The sequence below is a fragment of the Pavona decussata genome, unplaced genomic scaffold (genome assembly GCF_977016875.1).
Source record: "Pavona decussata unplaced genomic scaffold, jaPavDecu1.1 SCAFFOLD_64, whole genome shotgun sequence".
In the NCBI taxonomy this organism is placed as follows: Eukaryota; Metazoa; Cnidaria; class Anthozoa; order Scleractinia; family Agariciidae; genus Pavona; species Pavona decussata.
This window is the reverse complement of record NW_028145484.1, coordinates 4,589,851-4,612,504: the sequence shown is the minus strand read 5'-3', so window position 1 is coordinate 4,612,504 and position 22,654 is coordinate 4,589,851. Positions and strand designations below refer to the sequence as shown.

Sequence of the window (22,654 nt, the reverse complement as noted above, 5' to 3'; positions counted from 1 at the left end):
CTGTGAGAGAAATGAATAAATGAATGAATGAATGAATGTTTACCGTTTAACCAAGGGGAAAAAAACAGAAAGAAACTCGAAGCAGATGAGACAGTCCTCCCAGATCCGGTGGAAAATAATTGAATTGGGGATGTTAGAGGCCAGAACCAAGATGGGATCACAGCAGATTCCCGTCTAACAGGGGACGTTTTCGGACATACTGATTCGATAGGAAGCTTTTTAAAGAATATTTGTGTTTCGTGACTTTTTGTCAAGGGTTTTGGGTTCACGGTTTTGGGTCAAAAATGACCAAATTTTGAAGTCGGCATTTTTCACTCCTTTTATGTCCCTAGGGATCCCTTCGTGTCATAAAACTTCCTTGGGGACGTTTTCGGACATACTGATTTTATTGGAAGCTTTTTAAAGAATGTTTTTTTTAGTCCAAAATCGACTTTTTGCCAAGTCCTCGGTTTTGGGTCAAAAATGACCAAATTTTGAAGTCGGCATTTTTCACTCCTTCATGTCAGTAGGGATCTCTTCGTGTCATAAAACGCCCTTGGGAACCTAACAAGTGTCTTAGGGGACGTTTACGAACATACTGATTAGATTGGAAGCTTTTTAAAGAAGATTTGTTTCGCGTCCAAAAATCGACTTTTTGCCAAGGGAAGTCCACGGTTTTGGGTCAAAAATGACCAAATTTTGAGGTCGGCATTTTTCACTCCTTGACGGCGTGTCGTAAAACTCCCTTACTTGCCCTGAGAAAGAATTTTCTTTTTTACCCTAATCCTGACTTTATCTTTTGTGGGATATTTCTTTGTCCCTGGTCCCTTGGGAGGCCTAAAAAGCTTCTGCCACTCACCCGGTAGAAGCCTAAGTACTGAGTTGTGAAATACCGTTTTCAGAGATCGTATTGCAGGTGAGTGGTGCAATTCCCTGCAATCGTAGTCCATTGAAACTTGCCTAAAAGTCCACTGTTATACTTTGAAAACTCGAGTCAATTGAGCGAGCACTGTTATTTTAGTGCGGTTTTTTGTGATTGTTCGCCGAATAACTAAAATGAGCGGCAAACGAACCGAGCGTGATGGTGCGCGAAACCCGAGAACGGTTTGTAATGTTTAACTTTTGAATTTCCTAATCTTTATGCACATTTTTCAATTGCGATGTCATAAACCGACGGCCTTAGACACTAAGGCAGCCATTGATGTTCTTGAACAGCCTGGATTGAGGTCACTCGGAACTCTGACTCGGAACATTTCACGCGGATTGTACATTGCATGACTGTTATTGTAGATGACGTAATCGGTGGGTTGTGGTCACGCGAGATCCGTCCACTTTTCTGATAAAAATCACTATCTGTAAATTGTCATAGTTCTCCGCTCATAAAAGGGCCTAGTTGTAGTTTGCACCAATCGCAAAGACTGAACACTTTCTTTCAGAATTTGAAGCATGATGTTCAACTCTCCAAAGCTCTTTCAAATAAACTACGACACGGAGCAGCAAAAGAGGAACTTCACATGTCAGAAGGTACAATACACAGCTTTGATTTTGTTGAATCACAGGTAATCAAAGCGTATGTGACACAGGTTACCATGCAAGCGTGATTTAAGAGTTTGTATGGAGTTAAAATTAAATCAAAATTTAGACAACAATATTCCCACAAAACTCACCAAAAATATAATAAAGTCTGAAAAATCGTACCCGGTCTGTTTTGCTGTGTTTTCAATGCTTCTCAGTGCTTGTAAACGCTGTTTAGAGCGGTTTATCTCTAAGCAGCTGTTCCACGTGCATCACTGTATTATGTTAATGGAAAGTTCATTAACATAATACAGTGATGCACGTGGAACAGCTGCTAAGAGATAAACCGCTCTAAACAGCGTTTACAAGCACTGAGAAGCATTGAAAACACAGCAAAACACACCGGGTAAGATTTTTCAGACTTTATTATATTTTTGGTGAGTTTTGTGGGAATATTGTTGTCTAAATTTTGATTTAATTTTAACTCCATACAAACTCTTAAATCACGCTTGCATGGTAACCTGTGGTTGAATTTGCTGGAGACTGTCACAAAATTAATCAGTGTTATCAAATAATATTCAAATTAGCATCGCTAGGGGGTTCAAACATTCTTTAGGTCTAGTCGAACCTATAGATGGTTTGCATCGCCACCATGTTGGTCCCTGGTGAAAATCTTTTGAGGATCTTTAAAGATCCTCAAAGATCTTCATGAAGATCTTCGAGGATCCTTATGAAGATCTTTAAGGATCCTTAAACAATCTTGCAAAGATCTTTAAGGATCCTCAAAAATCCTTGCCAAGATCCTTAAGGATCCTCAACTTTCTTGCCAAGATCCTTGAAGATCTTGGCCAAGATCTTTGAGGATCCTCAAAGATCCTTAAGGATCCTTGCAGATCTTGCCAAGATCTTGTCAAGATCTTTAAGGATCCTTTGCAGATCTTGCCAGGATCTTTGAGGATCTGCAAAGATCCTTTGCAGAACTTGCCAAGATCTTTGAGGATCTTCAATTATGTCGCCAAAGATCTTAAAAGGATTTTCAAGGATCCTTTGCAGACCTTTTCAAGATCTTTGAGGATCTTCAATAACCTTGCCAAAGATCTTCAAGGATCCTACAGGATCCTTTGCAGCTCTTGCCAAGATCTTTGAAGATCTTCAATAATCTTGCAAAAGATCTTCAAGGATCTTGAATGAACCTTTTCAAGATCTTGTACTACTTTGAACTTTCCAAAATCACAAAAACATTTGTGACTGAAATTTCCGGTGAGTCTCAGAATAAGCTGTTGAGAATGTACATGTAGTATGTAGATGAAAAAGAACATCAGCATGTCATAAAAGGGATAATTTTATTGAACAATCCCTAACTTATTTTAGTTAAGATTCAGGAATTTATTTGTATATAAATGTAGGTCTACAATGCTAAATCAATACAAAATAACTTGTGTAAATAAAATCAGAAATAGAAACATAACTTTTAATATGTATTGTGAAAGAATAATATTCAGCAGATGGATATTTTACCTCAACCATGATGGACAAAATTTTGACTACAACATGAAGCCTGGGTGATCACGATCCTAATGTTAATGTACAAGAAACTGTAATAATTTTTATTCTAAAATTTGGTTTGACAATTGCCAGTGAAAACGTTTGTACAAGAAAACATAACAGAAAAACAATAACTTATAGCAAGCTCTGATTATGTACAAAAGTTCTAATGACAAGGCTACACAGTGCAACAAATTTCAACAGATGTTGTTCACAACATTAGTGCAAGTCAAAATCCCTCTCTAAATTATCAGCCTTTAACAAAACTTAAAAGTTACTGCCTCGTCTGCACAACTTAAACACACTTATAGTGGCTCAGAAAAATTGTAGTTTTTCCCGCGTGATGACCCACAAAATGTGGAATAACTATATTCTAGATAATGAATAATGTAACAAAACAGTGCAATCACAACATCAGCAAATGTTGTGCTACTATAAAAATTTGATAGGCACAATAATTGTGCAAGCACAGTGCTAAAAGACAAAAAAGTACCAATTTGCTTGTAATTTACATGACCAAAACAACTTGACCCTCTAATTTTCTATTAAACTATCAAACATCAAGTAATGAATTCAAGGCTCAAAGTTACAAATTTTTTATATTTTTTCATTGTTCCTGAGTAGTATATATAGTGGTAGAAGTCACAATTCATAACCATACTAAATCAGTTAAAAATAGGCTCCCCTGCTTACAAGTGACTTAGCTTATTGAGCAGGATTTGGTGACTTCACACACTCTGAAGCTGCAGTCTTGGGTATCGGCCTTGACAACAACATTGAGTTGAAGATCTACAGCAAAAAGAGAAAAAATCATGCACTTTAGTCAGTTCTTCTGTGTGATTACAGTGTTCACAGTGCTATTTTATTGTACATGTGGGCATTATAATACTCCACCAAATGACCTTCAACTTCAATCAAATCACAGGCAAATTAAAGTAATGTTATACTCGATCGAATAAGTCACCACACAAATAAAGCTTGCAATTGATTCTCAGTACAACTACAATCATCTGATTGTTCATTTCAACTAGCGCTACAACTACAAACTTACCCCATAAAAACGTTTGTAAATGTTTTATTTTAAAAATAAATAGGAAATGGCTACCTCGACAACCGAGATCAGATGAATTCGTAGCTAAATTCACAGAAGCACATGCATTCATTTGGTTGAATTGTGCATCACATTTTCAAGCCAGTCTTTTATCAAAATCATTGATATTAAAGCCTACCTGTTTCTAAAAAGTAGTTGTCCACGATTTGTTGCTTAAAGCCATCATTTTCTAGCTTAAAAGAAGAAAAAACCGAGGAAATGTGCCTTTTTTTCTTGAGTCCTGCGAAAATCCAAAAGAAACGGTCTTTCTGCGAGCCTGCAGTGTATAGCTGCTGACCAAATTTGGCTTTGCTCGTGCCCAGTCTTCCAAGTCTGATGGAAATCCAAGATGGCTGCCGCTCTTGGCCCGGTGGTTTCCTTGTTTCCTTTATAAAAGAAGTATTGTGCAAGAAAGCGACAGGGTAATCATTTGATGAAGACTGTGAGCAAACTTTTAGCTATTGGAAATCACTCTTTATTTATAAGAATGAATTACTGAGTCTGAGTATCACTAAGACACTATCATGCTGCATGACAAGCACTGATCAGACAATCAGCTGAGTAAACTTATTTATTTGTCTATTGAATTATATCCTTTGGTGGGAAGCCATATAAAGCAGGAATCTTGGTGCAACATATCACAAATTTAAATTGCCAAAACGAAATTCCATATTCCACGTACCCGTTTCTCTGAGACATCCAAGCAATAGTTCCAAGCAAAAAACCAGCAGTATTGATGACATTGCATTATTGCAACTTTCAGAGTTTTAGTCAACAGTCTGTACTTTCCAACACCTTTAAGGTATAATTATTTACTCTGGAAGCTCAAACTCAGTAGAAACAGAAATTTTGAATCTTAATTTTAAAAGTGACAAATGTATTTGTTACTAAAGCGGGCAGATCTGTGTGACTTTCTTTCGAACAAACTATTTTAACTCTATATCTTCATCAAGAAACCACAAACGCTCAAATTTGCTGCCTCCACCTGCCCCTTCATCCCACAAGCTTAGGAGCAATAATCGTTTTATAATTCCGGTGTGCAAGACCAATCGTTAAAAGAACTCTTTTATTATTAGTCATTAGTAGTAGTATGTAGTTTTTTAAATAATGTCCTTTTTCCTCTCGCAGAGTTCTATGCATTCTTCTTTATTATATGTTACCTGTAATTATTAAATTTTTTCTATATTTTGTATATATATTTATGTTTTTCAGTTTCATACAATTTAATTATTTGTACACGCAATTCAGTCTTTGGACTGCGAAGTGTATTTGAATAAACGGTCTTATTGATTAATAAAACAAATTACCAAATGCCTACACTGTAATTGCAAGTGTAATGGCCTTTTATTTTCCATCACCTTTTTTTTCTATTTATCATAGGGGTCTTGCAAACATCCTCATTAAATCCTTGAAGCTCATGAAGGATCCTGGCAAAGGTCTTTGCAAGATCCTTACTATCAAGGATCCTTTTAAGATCCGTCAAAGATAATTCAGCTTAATTTAAAAATCCTTTAGGAGCCCTAAGGATCCTGACAAAGATCTTTGCAAGATCTTCGAAGGATCCTTATTAAATTGTTGAAGATTTTGGCAAAGATCTCTTGCAAGATCTTTGAAAGGATCTTTTAAAGATTCTTCAAAGATCCTCATTAAATCCTTGAGGATCCTGGCAAAGATCTTTGCAGGATCTTCAAAAGGATCTTTCTAAGATTCTTTAAAGATCCTCATGAAATCCTTGAGGATCCTGGCAAAGATCTTTGCAAGATCTTTAAAAGGATCTTTCTAAGATTCTTTAAAGATCCTCATTAAATCCTTGAGGATCCTGGCAAAGATCTTTGCAAGATCTTTAAAAGGATCTTTGTAAGATTCTTCAAAGATCCTCATCAAATCTTTGAGGATCTTGAAGGATCCTTGCAAAGATCTTTGCAGGAATCTTTGCAAGGATCTTACAAAGATCCTTGCAAGATCCTTACCAATTCCTTGAGGATCTTTGCAGATAGTATAACAAGATCTTGCATATGCAGGATCTTTGAAGATCTTTGGAGGATCTTCAAAGATCCTATAAGGATCCTTTGAGGATCTTTATCTTTAAAGATCTTTGGCAGGTCTTTGAAGATCTTTAAAGATCCTTGAAGATCCTGTGAGGTTTTTCACCAGGGGTGGACAAAACAAAAGAAAATTTGTTCACAAAGTTTGCATAAAAATGGCAGTGAACTCCCAGAGGAGAAAAATCTTATTGCTCCTGTCCACCAACATGGCCGCCATGACATCATATGCAAACCATCAATTATTAGACTCTTTTTTGTCAGAACCATTCCTGTATGGAATACATTGCCTGGTTCTGTTGTATAGGCTTCCCTTATTGAGACCCCTGTTGACTCAGTTACCCATTGCATGAGGTAAGTCTTGCCTATTGATGCTTAGTAAACTGAAACTGAGTCATGGTTTGTTTTGACATTTTCTTGCATGATAGGTTTTGTTTTTGTGGATGATCTTTTGAGACTGCGACAGTTCCAGCGTTATTCTGAGGGTGACGTCAGAAGAGTTGTTGATAATAATGATAAGAAACGATTTGCCCTGAGGAATGATCCAACGACAAACAGACTACAAGTTAGAGCCAATCAGGGACACACTGTGGAGGTTTGTGGTGGCTCTTCTTAAATAATAATTATACCTAGCACTAAGCTTAGACCTTTAAAGGGAGGGTTATACATTTTGGTGCATGTGCATGAATTTAAATACTCTTTTCGCTTTCTTATCAATTTTATAGCATTTTTTTAAAAATCTGACTCACATGTACTTCAGCAATCACATATAGCTATTTTGGTCATTTATCATTTTGCTTGGATTAATTATTAGTGCAAGCAAAATGATAAATGGCCAAAATGTCAGTGGATTACACTGATAAATCACCTCCTCCATATTGGACTGGAGTAAGTTTGCACATAAGCCTTAAGTACAGGAACTCTTCATGTGCAAATATATATTTTAATAATATTCCTCTGCAAGAACCCTCATGGCAAGCTTTGATATCCACTTCAATACAGAAAATACAAATGAATATGGTCCATTATTATATAGACAAGAGTGTTTTACTGGAAAATACACCACTCGTAAAATTCATAGGAAACTATAGGAGACCCGAGAGGCATATTTTCCATTTTTCACGGTTGTTTGTGCAAACAGTCAGTGAAAAATGACGAGTGATAGATTTGTCTATAATTTTTTAATAAAAAGAAAATTACACATTGGCTTCAAGATATAAATTTTATTCCCTTGTGTTAATAAAAACAATATTTTACGCACTTGCTGCATTCGTTCGTGAAATATTATTTTTACCACTTGAAAATAAAATTCATATCTTCATGCTGCCATATAATATCCTCTATTTATGTCTTTGCATAAGGTAGATGACCTTGAACTAGACCCCATAACAGACCACACAGAAGCACCAGTAGTCGTGCATGGCACTTATCATGACTGTTGGCCACAAATAAAAGCCCAGGTAATTAAGTGCTTGGGGTCTCTGATTATCAGGAACATTTAAGGGATTGGAATGGTTTGGTCAACCCCCTACCTGGGGACTCCAGGGTTACTGTACTGTTACACTTGGCAATTTTACTTGCAACTTGTCTCACAATTAATTTTCACTGTGCGATTGTGACACAATTTGCACAGATCATTGCCTGATGTAACATGCCCTAGAATGAACATGCCTTGCAACATTTTTGTTGCAGTCACTGTTGCACAAAGTAGAGCTGACTTCTTCTCGCAATGATTGTATCAACAAAAAAGTCACAAGACATGTTCATTTTAGGGTATATACGTTACACAAAATTGCAACACATGTTGCAAGAAAAGCTGCCAAGTGTAACAGTGCCGTTAGGTTATTTGCCTGTACTCTGACTTCTTTTGCATTCTGCCAGGGCCTGTCAAAAATGAGCAGAAATCACATCCATTTTGCACCAGGAGAGCCTGGAGAAGAGGGTGTCATCAGCGGTTAGTTCACATAAACTCTTGACTAATGAAATTCATTTTCTGACAGTGGGTCCTTTTATCAAGAGCTTTGGGCCTAATTACATGCATCATGTTTTCCAGTCAAAGTAGCAACTAATATAATTATTTGCCCTACTTGATTTTATTTTTGCCCAGGTGGCCTGTTATTTATTATATCACACTGATTTTTTCTTAGGAATGAGGAGAAGCTGTGAAGTCCTAATTTTTATTAATCTGGCCAAGGCCCTCAGTGGTAAGACTCATCAGGACTAATGAAGGGCTCAGAGCATTACCGATCTAAATGTATTTCAGATTGTTTCTTGTTGTTTTTGCTCAGATTCACCGGAGTTTTTGGTATGTGGCCTTGAATCATTTCTCCAATGCTTTATCTGCTGCTTTGTCACTGCTTTGCGCTTCGTTTGCAATAAAAACCCATGATTAGGGGCAAGATTTCCGTTTTTATCACAAAACAAAGCACAAAGCAGCACAGTAGACAAAACATTGGAGGAATGTTTCCTGAAGGAATTCAAGGCCACATTAAAAAGTTCTGGTGAATCTGAGCTATTAAACAACTACAGTGGAACCCAGATTTTATGATCGTCGATCTAAAGATATTCCCAATTTAATGATCAACATTGTGTGTCCTGGCAAAAGTTTTTAATAAATCAGGAGTTTGTTAACAACGATATCCTGATTTAATGATATGATTTTGCTGTCCCCTTCCCATATCGTGACATCGAGATTCCACTGTAATTAAAAAGCGATCTAAAATGCATATAGGTCAGCTATGCTCTGAGGACTTTAAATGTTGTATTCTGGTGATTTTGTTAATGAACAATGTTTTCCTTATAATACTGTACTTCATTTCCAAGCGCCTGTTCCTTGTGACTTTTCTCTCTAGATGGCTTCAAATTTTACAGATCAGCTAACAATGTGATTCTTTGTCCTGGAAATGAGCAAGGATTTCTCCCCTCATGTTATTTCCAAAGAGTTCTACAAACCAAACCAAGTAAGTTTTTTTTTAAAATCAGTTTTAGTGAAATAAAAACATCTCCCCCTCCTCTCTGAGAAAAATCATGCCTTGATGAATTCGGTAAGAGTAATATTCTTTACGTATATAATACTGTGATTAGAATATTCATAATATCCACTCCATGAAAGATCAGTGGAAATTCTGAAGGAGAGTGGGGGTCTCAAACAGTCAAAATTTTAAAAAGGAAAGTATGAAGGCTTAACCCTTTAACCCCTCATATCAAAGAACAAATTCTCCTATCTTGTCCCCATACTTTTCTTATAAAACTACTGGGGAGAAGTTGCTAAAATGTCAAGAAAATTCACCTTGGGTGATCATATCGCTAATTCTCATGACCTCAGGGATTGAGTAAGATTGATATTACAAGGAGAAATTTGATACTCAAAGTTTCATTCATTTGTTAAAGTTCAATAGAGCTATTTTATTTTACATTCCCTCTTCTGTTCTGACAAACATGTATATCTTAATTTCAACCTGAAGTTGGGCTGCATTTTTGCTGTAGTATTGTTAACAGAATTAATTTGCATGCTAAAAATGGCCAAGTAATGGAGTAAAATTTGACTCCTCTGTGCCCTGTAAAAGTTTGGCAACACATCAAGGCAAATTTTTTCATTATGGTATAATCAGTGTTTCCTTTACAGACCCAGCCTACATAGCTTGACTATATATTTCTAATCCTAGCTGCTAAAATTATATTATTGAATTTAAATGTGGACTACTTGTACATATTGCAAGTTAAAAGTTCAGACATATGCTATATTTTTTCTTTTTCAGCAAAAGAACTACTTTATTCTACAGATTGATCAGAGCATGAGAAAAAACTGCAGACTACATATTCCCGCTTCGATGTACACCAGTCCTATAAAACATTGTCACTGTTTTAAATAAAACAATACTACAAAAATTCCTCAAGTGACAATAAATAATTATTATTTAGTGAAGGTAGTGGCTCCTTAAGAGTCATTTCTTGCACAACAAACCCCCAATTAAAATTATGAGATACAACTTAAATAGTAGGAAATGAAACATAAATGGAAAAAGCAAAACAAAATAAGCTGGATTTTCAAACAAGTCAAACAACATGTGACATTACCAGTACCCAGCATAATGGTTGGCAGTTGTCATTCTATTTTGATTTGTGGTATTTCATTTAGTCATGGAAAATAGAAATAAGGGGTTGGTCACACAACAACATCCTTGGAGACCCAGGGGCAGATAGTTGGTTTTTGTCACAATTTTCCTGCCCATTTTGACTTTTTCTTCGTTACCACTATCTGCCTCTGGGTCTCTGAGAATGACACAGCAGTATCCCAAATTTGTAGTCTCTTTTTAACTATCATTATCATCATCATCATCATCATCATCATCATCGTCGTCGTCATCGATCCCAATAGGAAGGCTACCTAGTGCTCTAGAGAAGGCAGGGAATAAATGCAGTAGTGTAGCAGCTCTTGTAAGCTTGCAATAATGATTCAACTGATTAGCGGCTGCAATTTTTTTTTACGGCTGGTGGTATTGTTCTGTTGTTTATTCTATTGCTTTCTAGAAGGGTTGCAAGCCAATCACGTGAGACCTTACGAGAGCTTCTACATCGCCCAATAAATGAGGAACATTGTCAGGGTTGAATAGATGCAAGTTTCTTGAATCTTCAAAAGTTTACCATGTAACTTGACAACTTGTCAGGTTGGCTTTTCAGGTTTTTAACCTGAGATTTCTCTCTTGCCTGGAACACTAAGCATGCTGCGAACAACACTGGGTTGTCACTAATTCATGAGTTCAAAAACGGGCAGTGTTAAATAAGTTATATTTCAAATCCTTGTTAGTTTCCTAGGGCAGTAGTTGATATCCCTGTGTCAGCAAAGTCTTGTTTCCATAGAAACTCTGTTAGGTAAGCACTACCATCACCACAGCTCTGTGAACAAGTGTAGATAACTAATGTTCCCCAGTCCACACTCTCCTCAAAACTGTCCACATTTAAGTGGTTGAGCATCTGTGGCATGACCTAACCAGTAAAATAAAGGATCAGTGCTTTCCATGAAAATCCAATGATTTGACGATATGAGTGATATAACAACTGAATCACTCATAAGTAGTCAATAAGAGGAAATAATATTCCATGACTAGAATTTGCTAAGAATGAAAATTTGTAAAGAAGGTCTCAAATGCAGCTGTGAAGCAAAGTAGAGAACTAATGTCTTTTCCTGAAATTCTTGAGTTGTTGGTCATGCATCTGGGAACATGTCCATTTCCACTGGCAATTTTATAAAACAATAATATTAGTTCATTCGTTTTGCTGGGCATTTATTTAGTAATGATGCAGTTGGGAAGTTTGGAGAGCACTCAAAAAGCTAGGGTTGCTCAAGGCGAACTCTTTTCCTTTCCAAACTTCCTTCATGCGTCATACATGTAATTCGAAATTAGCACGCTAAACCATGAAACAATTATTGTTAAATATTTACCTGAAATTCACAAACCCTTTCAGATCCACAGTCACATGGTGGGATATCTGTATCATTGGGTTTTCCTTCATCGGATACCCACAGGGGCTCACCATTTCTGTGATAGCGCAAAACCTGAAATTGTGAATAGCCATTTTATTTCAAAAAGGCAATAATTATTGTTGCTCATTGTTATAAGGTAAAGTGCATATAAAATTATAATTATCAGATGATAAAATGTTGTTTTGTTTGTTGCCAATGTATTGTCGCAGGGGATGCAGATCCTAATGCTGCTGTGTCTATTTTGGGCAGTTACATGACTGTGTATTTTTACCATAGCAATGATATTATTAGAAACATGTAGATGTGACTACATTGTATTTTAGAGTAGTGTATGTCACCATCTACATCCTAGATTTAGAAAACCTTTTAATGTTTAGGTGTCGGCAATTAGTAGAGGGGACTTCTCCCCTCAGCTGCACAACACTGACACATTAATAAAGTCATTCTTTCTTTCCTAAGTGACTACAGCATGGCTGAGTGGTTACATTGTACAGCACTCTAGACTTGGAATTTAAAGGTGTCACTGCTTCCCAGCCTGCTCTGACTACTAGCTGAAGTTGTTTCATGCAGACCCAAGTTCAACGTTATAAAAAGTTAAGCTAACTGGTCTTTCTTCTGCCAGTTAGGATTTTTAGCCTATTATACATTTAATTTCAATGATTTGTTTCTGATTATGTGAGAGGAGTAACAGACAAAACTGTTATTATTGGCTTGGATTACTTAAATACAAATAAAATATAACTAAGGCATTTACGTTGTCACTCAAAATTGGCCCTAGATGTCTGCTTTTTTTTTGGGGGGGGGGGGGGTAGTTCAATATCGTGTTAAGAATATCAAGAAACAGGAACAAATGTGATTATCCTGTTGTAGTAGTGATCAACATTCATTAAGTTTGTTAAAATTCTATCCAAAATAAAAACCATTACAAACTTGTTTTGGCTCTCTTGCAACCCTTTTCTTGAATTTCCTGAACTGTTTATCAGCAAGTAAAGCTTCTTTTCCAAGGGTAGCCAGAGATTCTAATTCTTTGTCATCACCATCTGCATCAGTGAGAACTGTATTCGTTTTCACAAACTGTTTGTATTCATCTAATCTCTCTTCTTCGCTTTTATCATAATACTCACTGTCATCAGGCTCTGTCTCAGTTACCAGCTCAAATTCAGGAAAAAGAACTTTGCTTTTAACATTCTTGCATGAGTTACTAACTATGGAATTAGAAAAAAAGTAAAATAAAGGCGATGTCATATTTCTGCATTAAGAGTGCAACTGAAAGAAAATTCTCAAACTCATTCATATTTCATCAAGCCAAAACAAATTGAATCACTATAGTGAAGGAGGTTTAGAAATGTGATCTTAATAATAATACAGTCGAACCTGTATATAACGGCCACCCTCGGGACTTGAGGAACTGGCCGCTTAATACAGGTGGCCGCTTAATACAGGATCACTAAAAATACTCACTGGGCGTTGTCTAATGTCAGTTTTAATGGTGTATCATACAAAAACATTTCATGCAAGGAAACAATAGGACAATCAACACTCTTTCAAGAGATCAATACTTTAACCAAAGTTCAGTGCCAACTTGTAACTTAATGGTATAATATACGTAACATTGTGTAAAAGCACTGTGCAATAAATTGTCCTCTACTCTTGTACGGTGTACAGTAATGTATTTCTAACTCACTTACTTACGTGACTTGCAGTTCACAACAAAATATCTCATTCCGTCATTTCATAGTTGTTACGATCGAAGTGGAGTTATAACGGTAATGTTGCTAATTAAAAGTAACACAATATATAACAAAATTCTTCAAGTTAAAATAGGAATAGGGTAAGAATTACAGCGACTTAAACAAGTTGGGACACGTGCGTTTGGCATTCCCAGCGACAATTCTTGTTATCCATGGTACTGTGTATATGGCTTTTCCATTCAAGGGTGACCGCTTAATACAGGTAAAAATAACAAAGAAAGACAAACATGGGACTGCTACAGGGTGGCCGCGGCCGCTTAATAGAGGTGGCTGCCTAATACAGGTACCAAATACAATGTTTGTATGCGCGAAAAATCGGGACTTAAGAAACTGGCCGCTTAATAGAGGGTGACTGCTTAATACAGGGCCGTTATATACAGGTTCGACTGTAAAATTTTGTGAACGTTTGCTTCAAATTTCTCCAAGAATTATCAATAGTTTGAGAAGCTATATCAAACACTTGAAAGAGTGTTTCTTCTGATTTCCAAACACCTTGAAGTTGGTTAAAAAAATCTTGGCTGTGCCTTGTTTTTCCAACCTACTTCTCGGTGTTTGGAAATTGGAGGAAACACTCTTCCTTGTGTTTGATATATTACTTAAACAGGGGTTGGCTGCAACAGTAAGGATGTTGTATTGCATTGATATTGATATTGTTTTAATTTACGTATATTACGGTTCCAGGGTGTGTTTTCTTGCATCTTTCAATCAAACTGCTAATCACTCCATAGGAAAATTATGGGGCAATTTGTGGGAAAGTACGAATGGGTTACATGTAATTTTTCTTGGAGAGGTGGGGTTGATTTGGGCTGTTTGGAATGGGGGATAGGTTGATTTGGGACATTTCTTGGGCTGTTTGGGAGGGAGGGGTAGGTCAATGTGGGACATTTTGGGGCAAAGGGGTGGATTGACATTTTTTTTAGGGGGGGGGGGGGGTGGGAGTATAAGCTTCACATAGAGATTCTTAGTCCCAGATCTGGAGGTTTGAGATCTTTACTGCAATCTACATGTTCTAAAGCCAATTCTAAAGAAATATTAGTGAAAAAGTCAGCTGAATCATGCTCCTTCTGTATTGCCCATTTTCACCATTTTGGATGGAAACTTCAAGAACAGCATAAGTAGAGGCTGTTTTCAGCAAGACAGAGCAAGTGAATTCAGTAGACTAAATCTGGTATGCACCATGAAAATTTTGGCGTGTACACTCGGTGTGCACATGCGCCATGCTTTGCAGCGTATGCAGAGACCATTAGATATGTATGACATGTTCACAGAACTTTACAGTCGAACCAGGTCTAGCGTACCCCCCTAGATTCTAGTAATGAATCTATTATTTGAAAATTGAACCCCTTAGTCGTTTCAAGTATTCAAATCAAAATTAGATTTCTGATTGGATTATACGATTACAATACATGAAACCAGAAAACCAGAAAGCCCGCGGGAAAAACCCCTCTTAATATATTCAGAGCGGCAATTCTTGACTTATATAACAATGGATTTTCCAAAAAGCAGATTTCTCTTGATTTACAGCAGTCAAGGCGTACTGTCAGAAAAAAAAATTCGCCATTTTAAACCGGGCATGGTGGTCCTGTCGCGTAAGTTTAAACTCACTAATGATCACTAAATGGACATTTTACGTTTGTACACTTGCGTTTTTTCTGTTAGTTATTCAAAAACAAAAATGAAAAGGACTGGAAGCGTTTTATCATAATAAACGGTTCTCTTTTTGAGGTATATGCAAATTAATTTGGCGAAAAGTATGCGAACTCACAGTGAAAGATGTTCATTTCAGTTGACCTTCGACAATGGCAGCACATGTGTTGCGCTATTCGTCGCGGTATAATGGACAGTCTGGTGAAATAATAATACATACCAAACTTTTTCATGCTACAAGGTGGGTAATGCTAGCTATACATGAAACATAAATTGGAATTTTTCAACCCGACTCATTTGCAAGCGCTTGACTTTGTGCTCTTGCCATGACCAAATTTGCATAACGAATTACATGTATATGAGTGTGTCAACAACACGCAGGAACAGTTTTAACGAACGAGCTGTTTCAATTATGTACTGTAGTTTGAATTTTACAGGCTATTGCTTTTACTGTTAGCGTGGATCTATGTTATACGAATTTTAATTTGAACATCGATCCGCGCTAACAATGAATAAATGAATGCATTCTTTGAAACAACTAATCGGTTCAATTTTCAAATAATCGATCCATTAATAGAGTCTAGGGGGGTACGCTTGACCTGGTTCAACTGTAATTCACCTTCAAGGAGCTGATCTTGACTAAATTCTTCTTCTGCGCATAAAAACGTTGTGCAGAGTTTTTTGTGCCCTGATTTCCAATCAACAGTCTGGTGTTCTCGGCTGCAGTATTGAGCCATGAGACAATTGGAGCATTTTTTGTCCCCTCTGCACCCGCAAACATCACACAAATTAGTCCACGCCTTTGGTTTAAACTCATCAGATACTGATTCTAGCGAGAGTTCCTTGATTTCGTCCAGATCAGGAGGAGGGTGAAAGTTGTAAAACCTGTTCTCGCGTTTCAGTTGATTCCTCAAAACAACGAAACAATCGCTGCGATTGTTAGCGTGGCATTTCCCATCTTTGCAACAAAACAGGTAAATTGTGCGATGGAAGCTTCGATCGTGCGGTATGGGTGCATAAACTTGAAGCAAAAATGCCATCGGTTTTTTACAGATCTTACAAAGCATGCGGTTCGAATCAGGCAGATCTTGTAGGTTTAACCATGCTGGGGCTCCACCTATTTTGCTTGGAAAGAAAGCACTTGTCATTTGTAGCCTTCGGACTGCATCATCGTCGTCAATTTCTTCAGCAAAACCCAACTCTACCTGCACTTGTTTGTCCAACTTTCTCTGTTTCGCCTCTTTGCAAGCCGCCATGTTTGTTGGATGTTTGAACCGCTGGTGTCAAAACTACAGGCTCATCAGCAAGTTATTTCGCTCCCAGGCTCCCGTAAAGTACTGGAAACAATGGCTGACACCGCCCACCATGCACCAACTCCCAACTACCTTCAAAGCGTTCAAAGAGTCACTCTCTTATCCGTAACAACTAAAAGAGCGAGTGCTATCTGGGGTCACCTTTGCCAGAAGGTAATCGGCACTACAACAAAAAGAGAAATACTCACGAGAAAATACCACAACATACCACCCAGAAATACTGAAGCAAAATGGAGTTAAATCTAAGAGCAACCACTTCTGAAAACCATATAACAAAAGCCTGCAATAATATCACATAAAAAAAGTAAATCACTCAAAGATATGCTCGTTAGAGGCTCATCTCAAGCACAAAACCGTAGAGGGGAGTCTGTAACGGGTCTATCAAGAACCCTTTAACCGTCAAAATAGAATTTCAAGTGTTTGCCCTCAGGATATTTTAATATAAAAGCTTCTTTACGTCAACATTTGTAAAACATTCGATATAAATTTCTTTTAAAAAGTGTATAGCACTTGAAAATAAAACAATCAGTAAATAACAAACCGCTGGTCTTTAAGTATTAAACTTACAAAGTACAACGTTTTTTCTGAAACAGTTCTTTTAATTTGTAAATCACAAACAAAACAATATTTATGAAAAAACAAACAAACAAACAATTGTGCAGGGGGTTTCACTCCACCCCCTCCCCCCAAAGAAACTTTACAAGCAATGAGTAAAAAAAAAATTCGTGCAAGCTGAGAATCCAACCCCCCCCCCCCCCCCCCATATAACGTTTTTAATAGTCCGTCCCTAATCTCCATCTCCTTCTGCTTCAGCCTCTCCATCTCCATCTTCTTCAACCTCCTCTTCTTCTTCATCTCCTTCTTCTTCAGCCTCTTCATCTCCATCTACTTCGGCCCCTTCATCTCCCTCTTCAAGATCTTCTCCTCCATCGTCATCCAGCTCCTTTCCATCTCTATCCTGTTCAATCCCATCTACTCCACTTTGATCCTCATCAAGCGGATCTTCTCCTTCCTCGCCCGATTCTATATCCTTCTCCTCTCCTTGTCCTTCCTCTTCCTCCTCCTCTTCCTCTTCCTCTTCATCCACCGTATCTGATTTTTCTTCTTCTGTCTTCCCTCGGCGGCTTCTTGTTTGCCGAGGCGGCTTAGCGCGTACCCCATTTGAATTTCCTCTCTTTTTCCTGGACCGCGGAGCAGGTCGCTGTCTTCTATTTGAGTCAGTACGGCGAGGATTGCTTTTTTGTCGACCATTTGACTTATTTCCTAGTGAAATAGCATTGAAGATTATTAAACATGAAAACATTTTCGCACAAGCCAAGGAAAGGCTTTTGTCGTTTGCTCAGATCATACCTTTAGTGTCTTCGTCTGTAGGCTTTTTCACTGATAACTGGACTCTTCCGATTCCAGGGATTTCCTAAAATGTATATATATATTTTTTAAAATAAAGTGATTAGTGAAGAGTAGTGATTGCCATGGAAACAGCTGTTTTTCTCAGAAGTTATTCACTTTGATTGTGATAAGAAAAAAAGAGCTGAAGGTCTGTAAGAAATCAGATATTGAGAAAAAATAATAAAAAGTATTGAGTTAGATCCCTTATTGATAATTCGGCGAAGTTCACCGCTAAACTGCAGTTTCTCAAACCGATTGGGAACTTGAGAATTTCAAGTGTTAGAACTAAGTTAATGCAGTCTCTAAGCTTTTAAGCTTTGTTAAACAGACGTCTTTCTATTGCGATTGAAAGTTTTAGCAAATGCAGCTGCTGAAAAACAAATGAAGAGCAAGAAAAGTTGAACGGGCTTTTTTGTCATTTATTTTTTGTCAACCGGCGAAAAATAAAAAAAAAAAAAAAAAGCTAAAAAAAAAACCAACTAAAGAGGCTTAATCTGGAATAGAACGCAAGAAAAAATTGTTGACGGCAGTGAATGTGCCATAACTCGATCAATACTCGATATGAAATAAAGCAATTAGATATCTAAACCGGTATCAATTACTGGTACCAGTTTTCCAAATTTTAAAGTATTAAATGGCGTACTCCTCTCACCCCACTCAAAGCTCTCCAATTATTCTCTCGCCCGGGATAAATAAACAATGTGCTGTTAAGTACAATTGTAACTTTGGAAACGGCAAAAATATTGACAGTTGCTGACGTATCAAATTAATTAAACTTGACTGATGGCGAATCTCAATGTTATAACTAGTTCTTGTTTCTGGATTTATCCTAACTTGTGTTCCTTCCATTCTGCTAAACTTTCACCAGAAATACTATAATCGATTGCTTTAGGCCTCCGTCTTTTCATTTTTCGTATTTTCCAATTAAGCCCCTGCCGTCGCACGACGTTCCCATTTCCGAGGTTCTTAAATCCAGATAAAGTGGCCACCTGTTTCGCTGTTTTAATCACGAAAGGAATATCCTTTTGGGCGTTTTTGCGCTGCTCATAGCAAGCCAAAGCTAATGGTATCCTTTGATTTGGATCCGCCAAATATCAACCCAGGCTCTGAGAGCTACTCAGGAATCTGCGCAAGCTTTGCTTATAGTGTGTCTAGCTACAGTACATCTCCTTCCAGTCTTCGTATGCATTAGGACGACTACGTGTAAAAGATCATGGCTGATAGTACAGCCGGGGCTGGGTTGCATAAAGCATCTTAAGATAGGTGGGACCTTTCTGCAACCATTCATGCTTTCCGAAGATTTTCTTGATACTACACTGTATATTGGTTCATTCGAATGAAGACGGTTTATTGAGGAGGGAAAATGAGGGAGTAGTGTTGTAAATTACACCTGAAAGCCCCGAGCTAGGGGAGTAAATGATTAGTGATTTGATGTAAGCTGAGAAAATTTCATACCAGCTGAGCATGGACGTGATTTTTCGGGATGCAAAATCCACCGTTCCACCGGAGACGAAACGAGATTTACACTTTAAACGACAGATACACAAAACATCGCTTGTGCGTTTCATCCTGTGAATGATAACGATAATGAATATCGCCAAATAATTATCTTCCAAATACATACCTTTTTATAAGACCAATCAGCTGAAGTTCCACAGCCCATGTTCTGCTATAAATCAAAGAGTTAGCTTGATTGAAACTAGACTTTTCCTGAACACTTTTATCTTAAAGTACAGGTACAAGCAGCATGAGATCTTCGTTACTAAGCAAGGATTGTCCAAATAAAGTGCGATTTCCATTAAACATTAAAATAAATATGAATGAGTCCTCATTAGCCTCGTTCCGTTTTGTATATCATTGCTTTCAGTGCTTTTTCAGACACATCCATCCCGCGACACTTAAGCTTCAAGGCTGAACCAACCTCTCCCCAAAATTTCATATTTTATACTTTTTCTAGAAAGAGAGAAAATAGCACCATTTATACAGACTGAGGTTGAGTCCGTTGCCATAGTTACCAAGCTTGCTCGTTGATAGGCTACCGATACTGATGATTGATTGCCTGAAAAAACGATCGGCTTTAGTTTAGGCTGTCCACAAGTTAATACTCCACACGCGTGTCACGAAAGTTTGCTTGTTATGCAGTTTTATTATGATAACGACCAAGAATGATAACACAGCTACTCAAATCGATTGCTTGGAAAGAAGGCACTTGTCATTTGTAGTCTACGTAACTGAGTCGTCGTCGTCGTCAGTCACTTGTTTTACAAACTTTGCCTATTTCGCCTCTTTGCAAGCCGCCAGACAGTCAAGCTGCCATGCTGTCACAAAATTCATATTATTCATGTTTTTGTTGTTTTCATTTCATGTTTGCATTTTCATGTTTCGTGTTCGCATGTAGAAATTTAGTCGTTTCTTTTTCATTATCTAAATTCGTTAGGTTTATTGTTAATTATTTGTAGTCTTCATTCGTCGTATTTTTATCAGTCAAAAAATTTCACTAGTATATTAGTAGTTATTGTCTTAGAAAATGGTGTGTAGTGTTGTAAATTTCAATGTAATCTAACTAACTATTATTATTCCCGTTACCGTATATTTTGTATCTTATTGTGTAATCAGCATTTATTGTACATCTTGTATTTAGCGTTTTCTGGAATCTTCTTTGTAATGTCGTAATTGTGTACAGTATTTAAATAGAGGTCAAAGTTGTTGTGTAGTTGGTTGTTATTCTTGGAAGGAGAAAAAGGACAGAGAAGTAAGAAGAAGTAAGGAGAAGCAAAAAAGTTTGTATTGCAAGGTCGAAGGCGAAAATGTTCAAGTCACTGTCAAGAGCCATTGGCAGGAGCCGGCCGTGTTTTCCCTGACATAAACCCTTTTGTCGGCGGCGGCGAGTGAACAAGATTTCAAGGCGTGTGCATAGAAATTAAAACTGAGTGCGGAGGAGTCAAACAAGACGGGAACAAAGAAGAGAAAAGGCGCCAGAAGACAAGAAGGAGAGGTTTGTGTGAACGGTTGTTGGTGCGGTTTGTTTATGCGAGTGGTTGAAGTAGCAATTTGTTTGTGCCTGGAGAAGACTTCAAGAACACGGAAGGACTGAACTGAACTGAAATAAGTAATTTAGTTGAAGATAATTAATTAGGTTAAGAAAGTTTTTTTTACGTTACCGTTTATTGTGTTTACTAAGCGTTTATGTATACTAAATTAATTAAATTTGTTGTATTACTTAGTCTTGTATTACTTAGTGGGTTTGCGGGAAGGGTTTTGTACAGTCCCCTTTTAAATCGTGCCTCACAAGGGAGAGATCCACGTCACACATGCACGTTTGTTCAATGTTTGAACCGCTGGTGTCAAAACTACAGGCTCATCAAGAAGGTATTTCGCTCCCAGTCTCCGGCAAAGCACTAGAAAACTATGCACAACGCGCCAACGCGCCGGGCACAGGAACACGTGCAACCTGTGGCAGGCACTCGTGCCAGGCGCGGGAAAACATGCAACTGGCATGGTCACAGGCAAAAGCGGGAAAACATACAACCAGTGCAAAGAAGAGAAACGTTCAACCAGTACCAAGCGCGGGAAAGGACGAGACCTGTGCAAAATCAACTTCGTTCCCAGGGCCTTTTCCCTTTAAAATTGGGAGGATTTTAAAGGCAAAAAGACCCTGGGAACGAGGTTCGTGAAAAACGTGGGACTTTCTTAAGGACTGACTGACATGCAACTGGTGCCAAGCTAAGTGCAATTTGATTTTTAAAGTGCTTTTAAGCCAGCCCAATACCGCTCTCTCTTGGCCCGCAAATCAAAACATCTAGGGACCAAAAAAGCCACATTTTGTTCTTAATGATTGGGATTACGTTCTCGCTTTTGCTCTCAGTTGATTGAAAAAAAGAAATGGGCAAGTTTCATTGAGGTGGGTAAAGCATGTTGGAAAACGTTTTTGGAATAAAAATGATTAAAATACAGCAAAACGCAGTGTTTCGATATATATGTATTTACACGTCAACTGAATAATCCGAAAGCTGCTCTAGCTAGTATATTTAGCAGCAGCTTGTATAGCAAATTTGTGTTTACAGTGTGTGAGAGCCATTTAATACTAGCATAATACTCACAGTTACTTTTTTAAGCCGTAGATGAATAACTTTAACTGGCAGTTGAAATAAACATGAATTTTCATTGGCTCAGTCTTGACCTTATTTATTTTAACCAAGGAATATTGAAGATGGCTAGATTTCAGTCTTCAACCATTTTTGAATTCATAAATTTTAGGATTCTCATGAACAGAGGAATGAATGCGTAACACTATTAAATGTTGAAAACTCTTTTGTCTTGCATAATTTATATAAACATTAAATGAAAAATAACATGTAGAGTACATTTCAGCAAAAGCGCGGGTGAGATATGGGTGCCAGATTACTGTGCATGTCACAGGCAAACCAGGCTCACAACACCTCAAAGGCGAAATCTGAAATTTGTATGGTATTTGTATCGGATTTTACTCTTTAGGAGAAGATAAACCAGAATAACACTAAAGCTTGTTGAAAGACTTTATAGGGTATGAAACAGTACGTCAGAAGACAACACGGAGACATCCGGTTTCATCAGGAATGTGCACTTTTATACCTGTTTTTGTACATTCTTACGAACTCACGATACTAAATTATTTGCGTTATGAGACTTGACTTGACTACTTTCGAAATCGGCATTCGTATTAAGCAGACAGTCTCCGTGTTGTTTGCCTTTAGTGATTTACTGACAGATATCAAAGCGCTATGAAAGGTGAGGAAACTTGTTTGAACATCGAAATGTTCTTTAAATTTGTGGAAAGAGGTAAAGGTGAATACCTTTCAAGGTCTTTTAAAGAGTTGTGCTATACGCTCACTGAAAGGAAATGGTCGATGGAGTTCACA

General features: G+C 37.5%; 3 protein-coding genes and 1 long non-coding RNA gene across 7 annotated transcripts; 1 reads left to right on the top strand and 3 right to left on the bottom strand.

The window, feature by feature from the left end:
- The first annotated feature begins 367 nt into the window (after window positions 1–367).
- Window positions 368–10,060, top strand: LOC146478618 (tRNA 2'-phosphotransferase 1-like). Of its 3 annotated transcripts, none has more exons than XM_085112226.1 (8): window positions 368–1,083; window positions 1,416–1,503; window positions 6,600–6,766; window positions 7,533–7,631; window positions 8,053–8,125; window positions 8,319–8,375; window positions 9,024–9,131; window positions 9,930–10,060. In XM_085112226.1, exons 1-8 carry the CDS (start codon window positions 1,036–1,038, stop codon window positions 9,956–9,958), a joined length of 669 nt encoding a protein of 222 aa, XP_084968352.1. In that variant the 5' UTR covers window positions 368–1,035; the 3' UTR covers window positions 9,959–10,060. The 3 variants fall into 3 exon arrangements, with proteins under 3 accessions (XP_084968352.1, XP_084968353.1, XP_084968354.1); XM_085112227.1 differs by having other exon boundaries at window positions 6,600–6,770; window positions 7,537–7,631; XM_085112228.1 differs by lacking the exon at window positions 8,319–8,375.
- Window positions 2,819–6,299, bottom strand: LOC146478619 (uncharacterized). Its single transcript, XR_014865148.1, has 2 exons — window positions 4,269–6,299; window positions 2,819–3,828 (listed from the first exon to the last, which is right to left on the bottom strand). It is a non-coding gene; the product is annotated as an uncharacterized LOC146478619 (long non-coding RNA).
- On the bottom strand, window positions 9,552–17,035 carry LOC146478617 (uS5 assembly chaperone PDCD2-like). Of its 2 annotated transcripts, XR_014865147.1 has the most exons (5): window positions 15,674–17,035; window positions 12,587–12,861; window positions 11,615–11,728; window positions 9,875–11,157; window positions 9,552–9,788 (listed from the first exon to the last, which is right to left on the bottom strand). XR_014865147.1 is itself a non-coding variant. In XM_085112217.1 (4 exons), the coding sequence occupies exons 1-4, from the start codon at window positions 16,308–16,310 to the stop codon at window positions 10,975–10,977; spliced, it is 1,209 nt and encodes a 402-aa protein (XP_084968343.1). In that variant the 5' UTR covers window positions 16,311–17,035; the 3' UTR covers window positions 9,552–10,974. The 2 variants fall into 2 exon arrangements, 1 of the variants encoding a protein (XP_084968343.1); XM_085112217.1 differs by having other exon boundaries at window positions 9,552–11,157.
- A 95-nt stretch (window positions 17,036–17,130) lies between these two features.
- LOC146478616 (uncharacterized) lies at window positions 17,131–19,904 on the bottom strand. The gene is made up of 3 exons (XM_085111738.1): window positions 19,381–19,904; window positions 17,718–17,781; window positions 17,131–17,630 (listed from the first exon to the last, which is right to left on the bottom strand). Exons 1-3 carry the CDS (start codon window positions 19,417–19,419, stop codon window positions 17,155–17,157), a joined length of 579 nt encoding a protein of 192 aa, XP_084967864.1. The 5' UTR covers window positions 19,420–19,904; the 3' UTR covers window positions 17,131–17,154.
- Window positions 19,905–22,654: the final 2,750 nt, after the last annotated feature.

Bases quoted from the DNA above. Each gene is read 5' to 3' on its own strand.
- LOC146478618 (XM_085112226.1), top strand. From the start codon at position 1,036: ATGAGCGGCAAACGAACCGAGCGTGATGGTGCGCGAAACCCGAGAACG. The intron at 7,632-8,052 runs GTAATTAAGTGC...GCATTCTGCCAG, and splicing joins GGCCACAAATAAAAGCCCAG to GGCCTGTCAAAAATGAGCAG. The intron at 8,126-8,318 runs GTTAGTTCACAT...ATTTTTTCTTAG, and splicing joins AGAAGAGGGTGTCATCAGCG to GAATGAGGAGAAGCTGTGAA.
- LOC146478617 (XM_085112217.1), bottom strand. From the start codon at position 16,310: ATGGCGGCTTGCAAAGAGGCGAAACAGAGAAAGTTGGACAAACAAGTG. The intron at 12,862-15,673 runs GTGAATTACAGT...CTAATTCCATAG, and splicing joins TCAAGATCAGCTCCTTGAAG to TTAGTAACTCATGCAAGAAT. The intron at 11,158-11,614 runs GTAAATATTTAA...TTTACTGGTTAG, and splicing joins AAAGGGTTTGTGAATTTCAG to GTCATGCCACAGATGCTCAA.
- LOC146478616 (XM_085111738.1), bottom strand. From the start codon at position 19,419: ATGGGCTGTGGAACTTCAGCTGATTGGTCTTATAAAAAG. The intron at 17,782-19,380 runs GTATGTATTTGG...TATACATTTTAG, and splicing joins CTGATTGGTCTTATAAAAAG to GAAATCCCTGGAATCGGAAG. The intron at 17,631-17,717 runs GTATGATCTGAG...CTATTTCACTAG, and splicing joins TACAGACGAAGACACTAAAG to GAAATAAGTCAAATGGTCGA.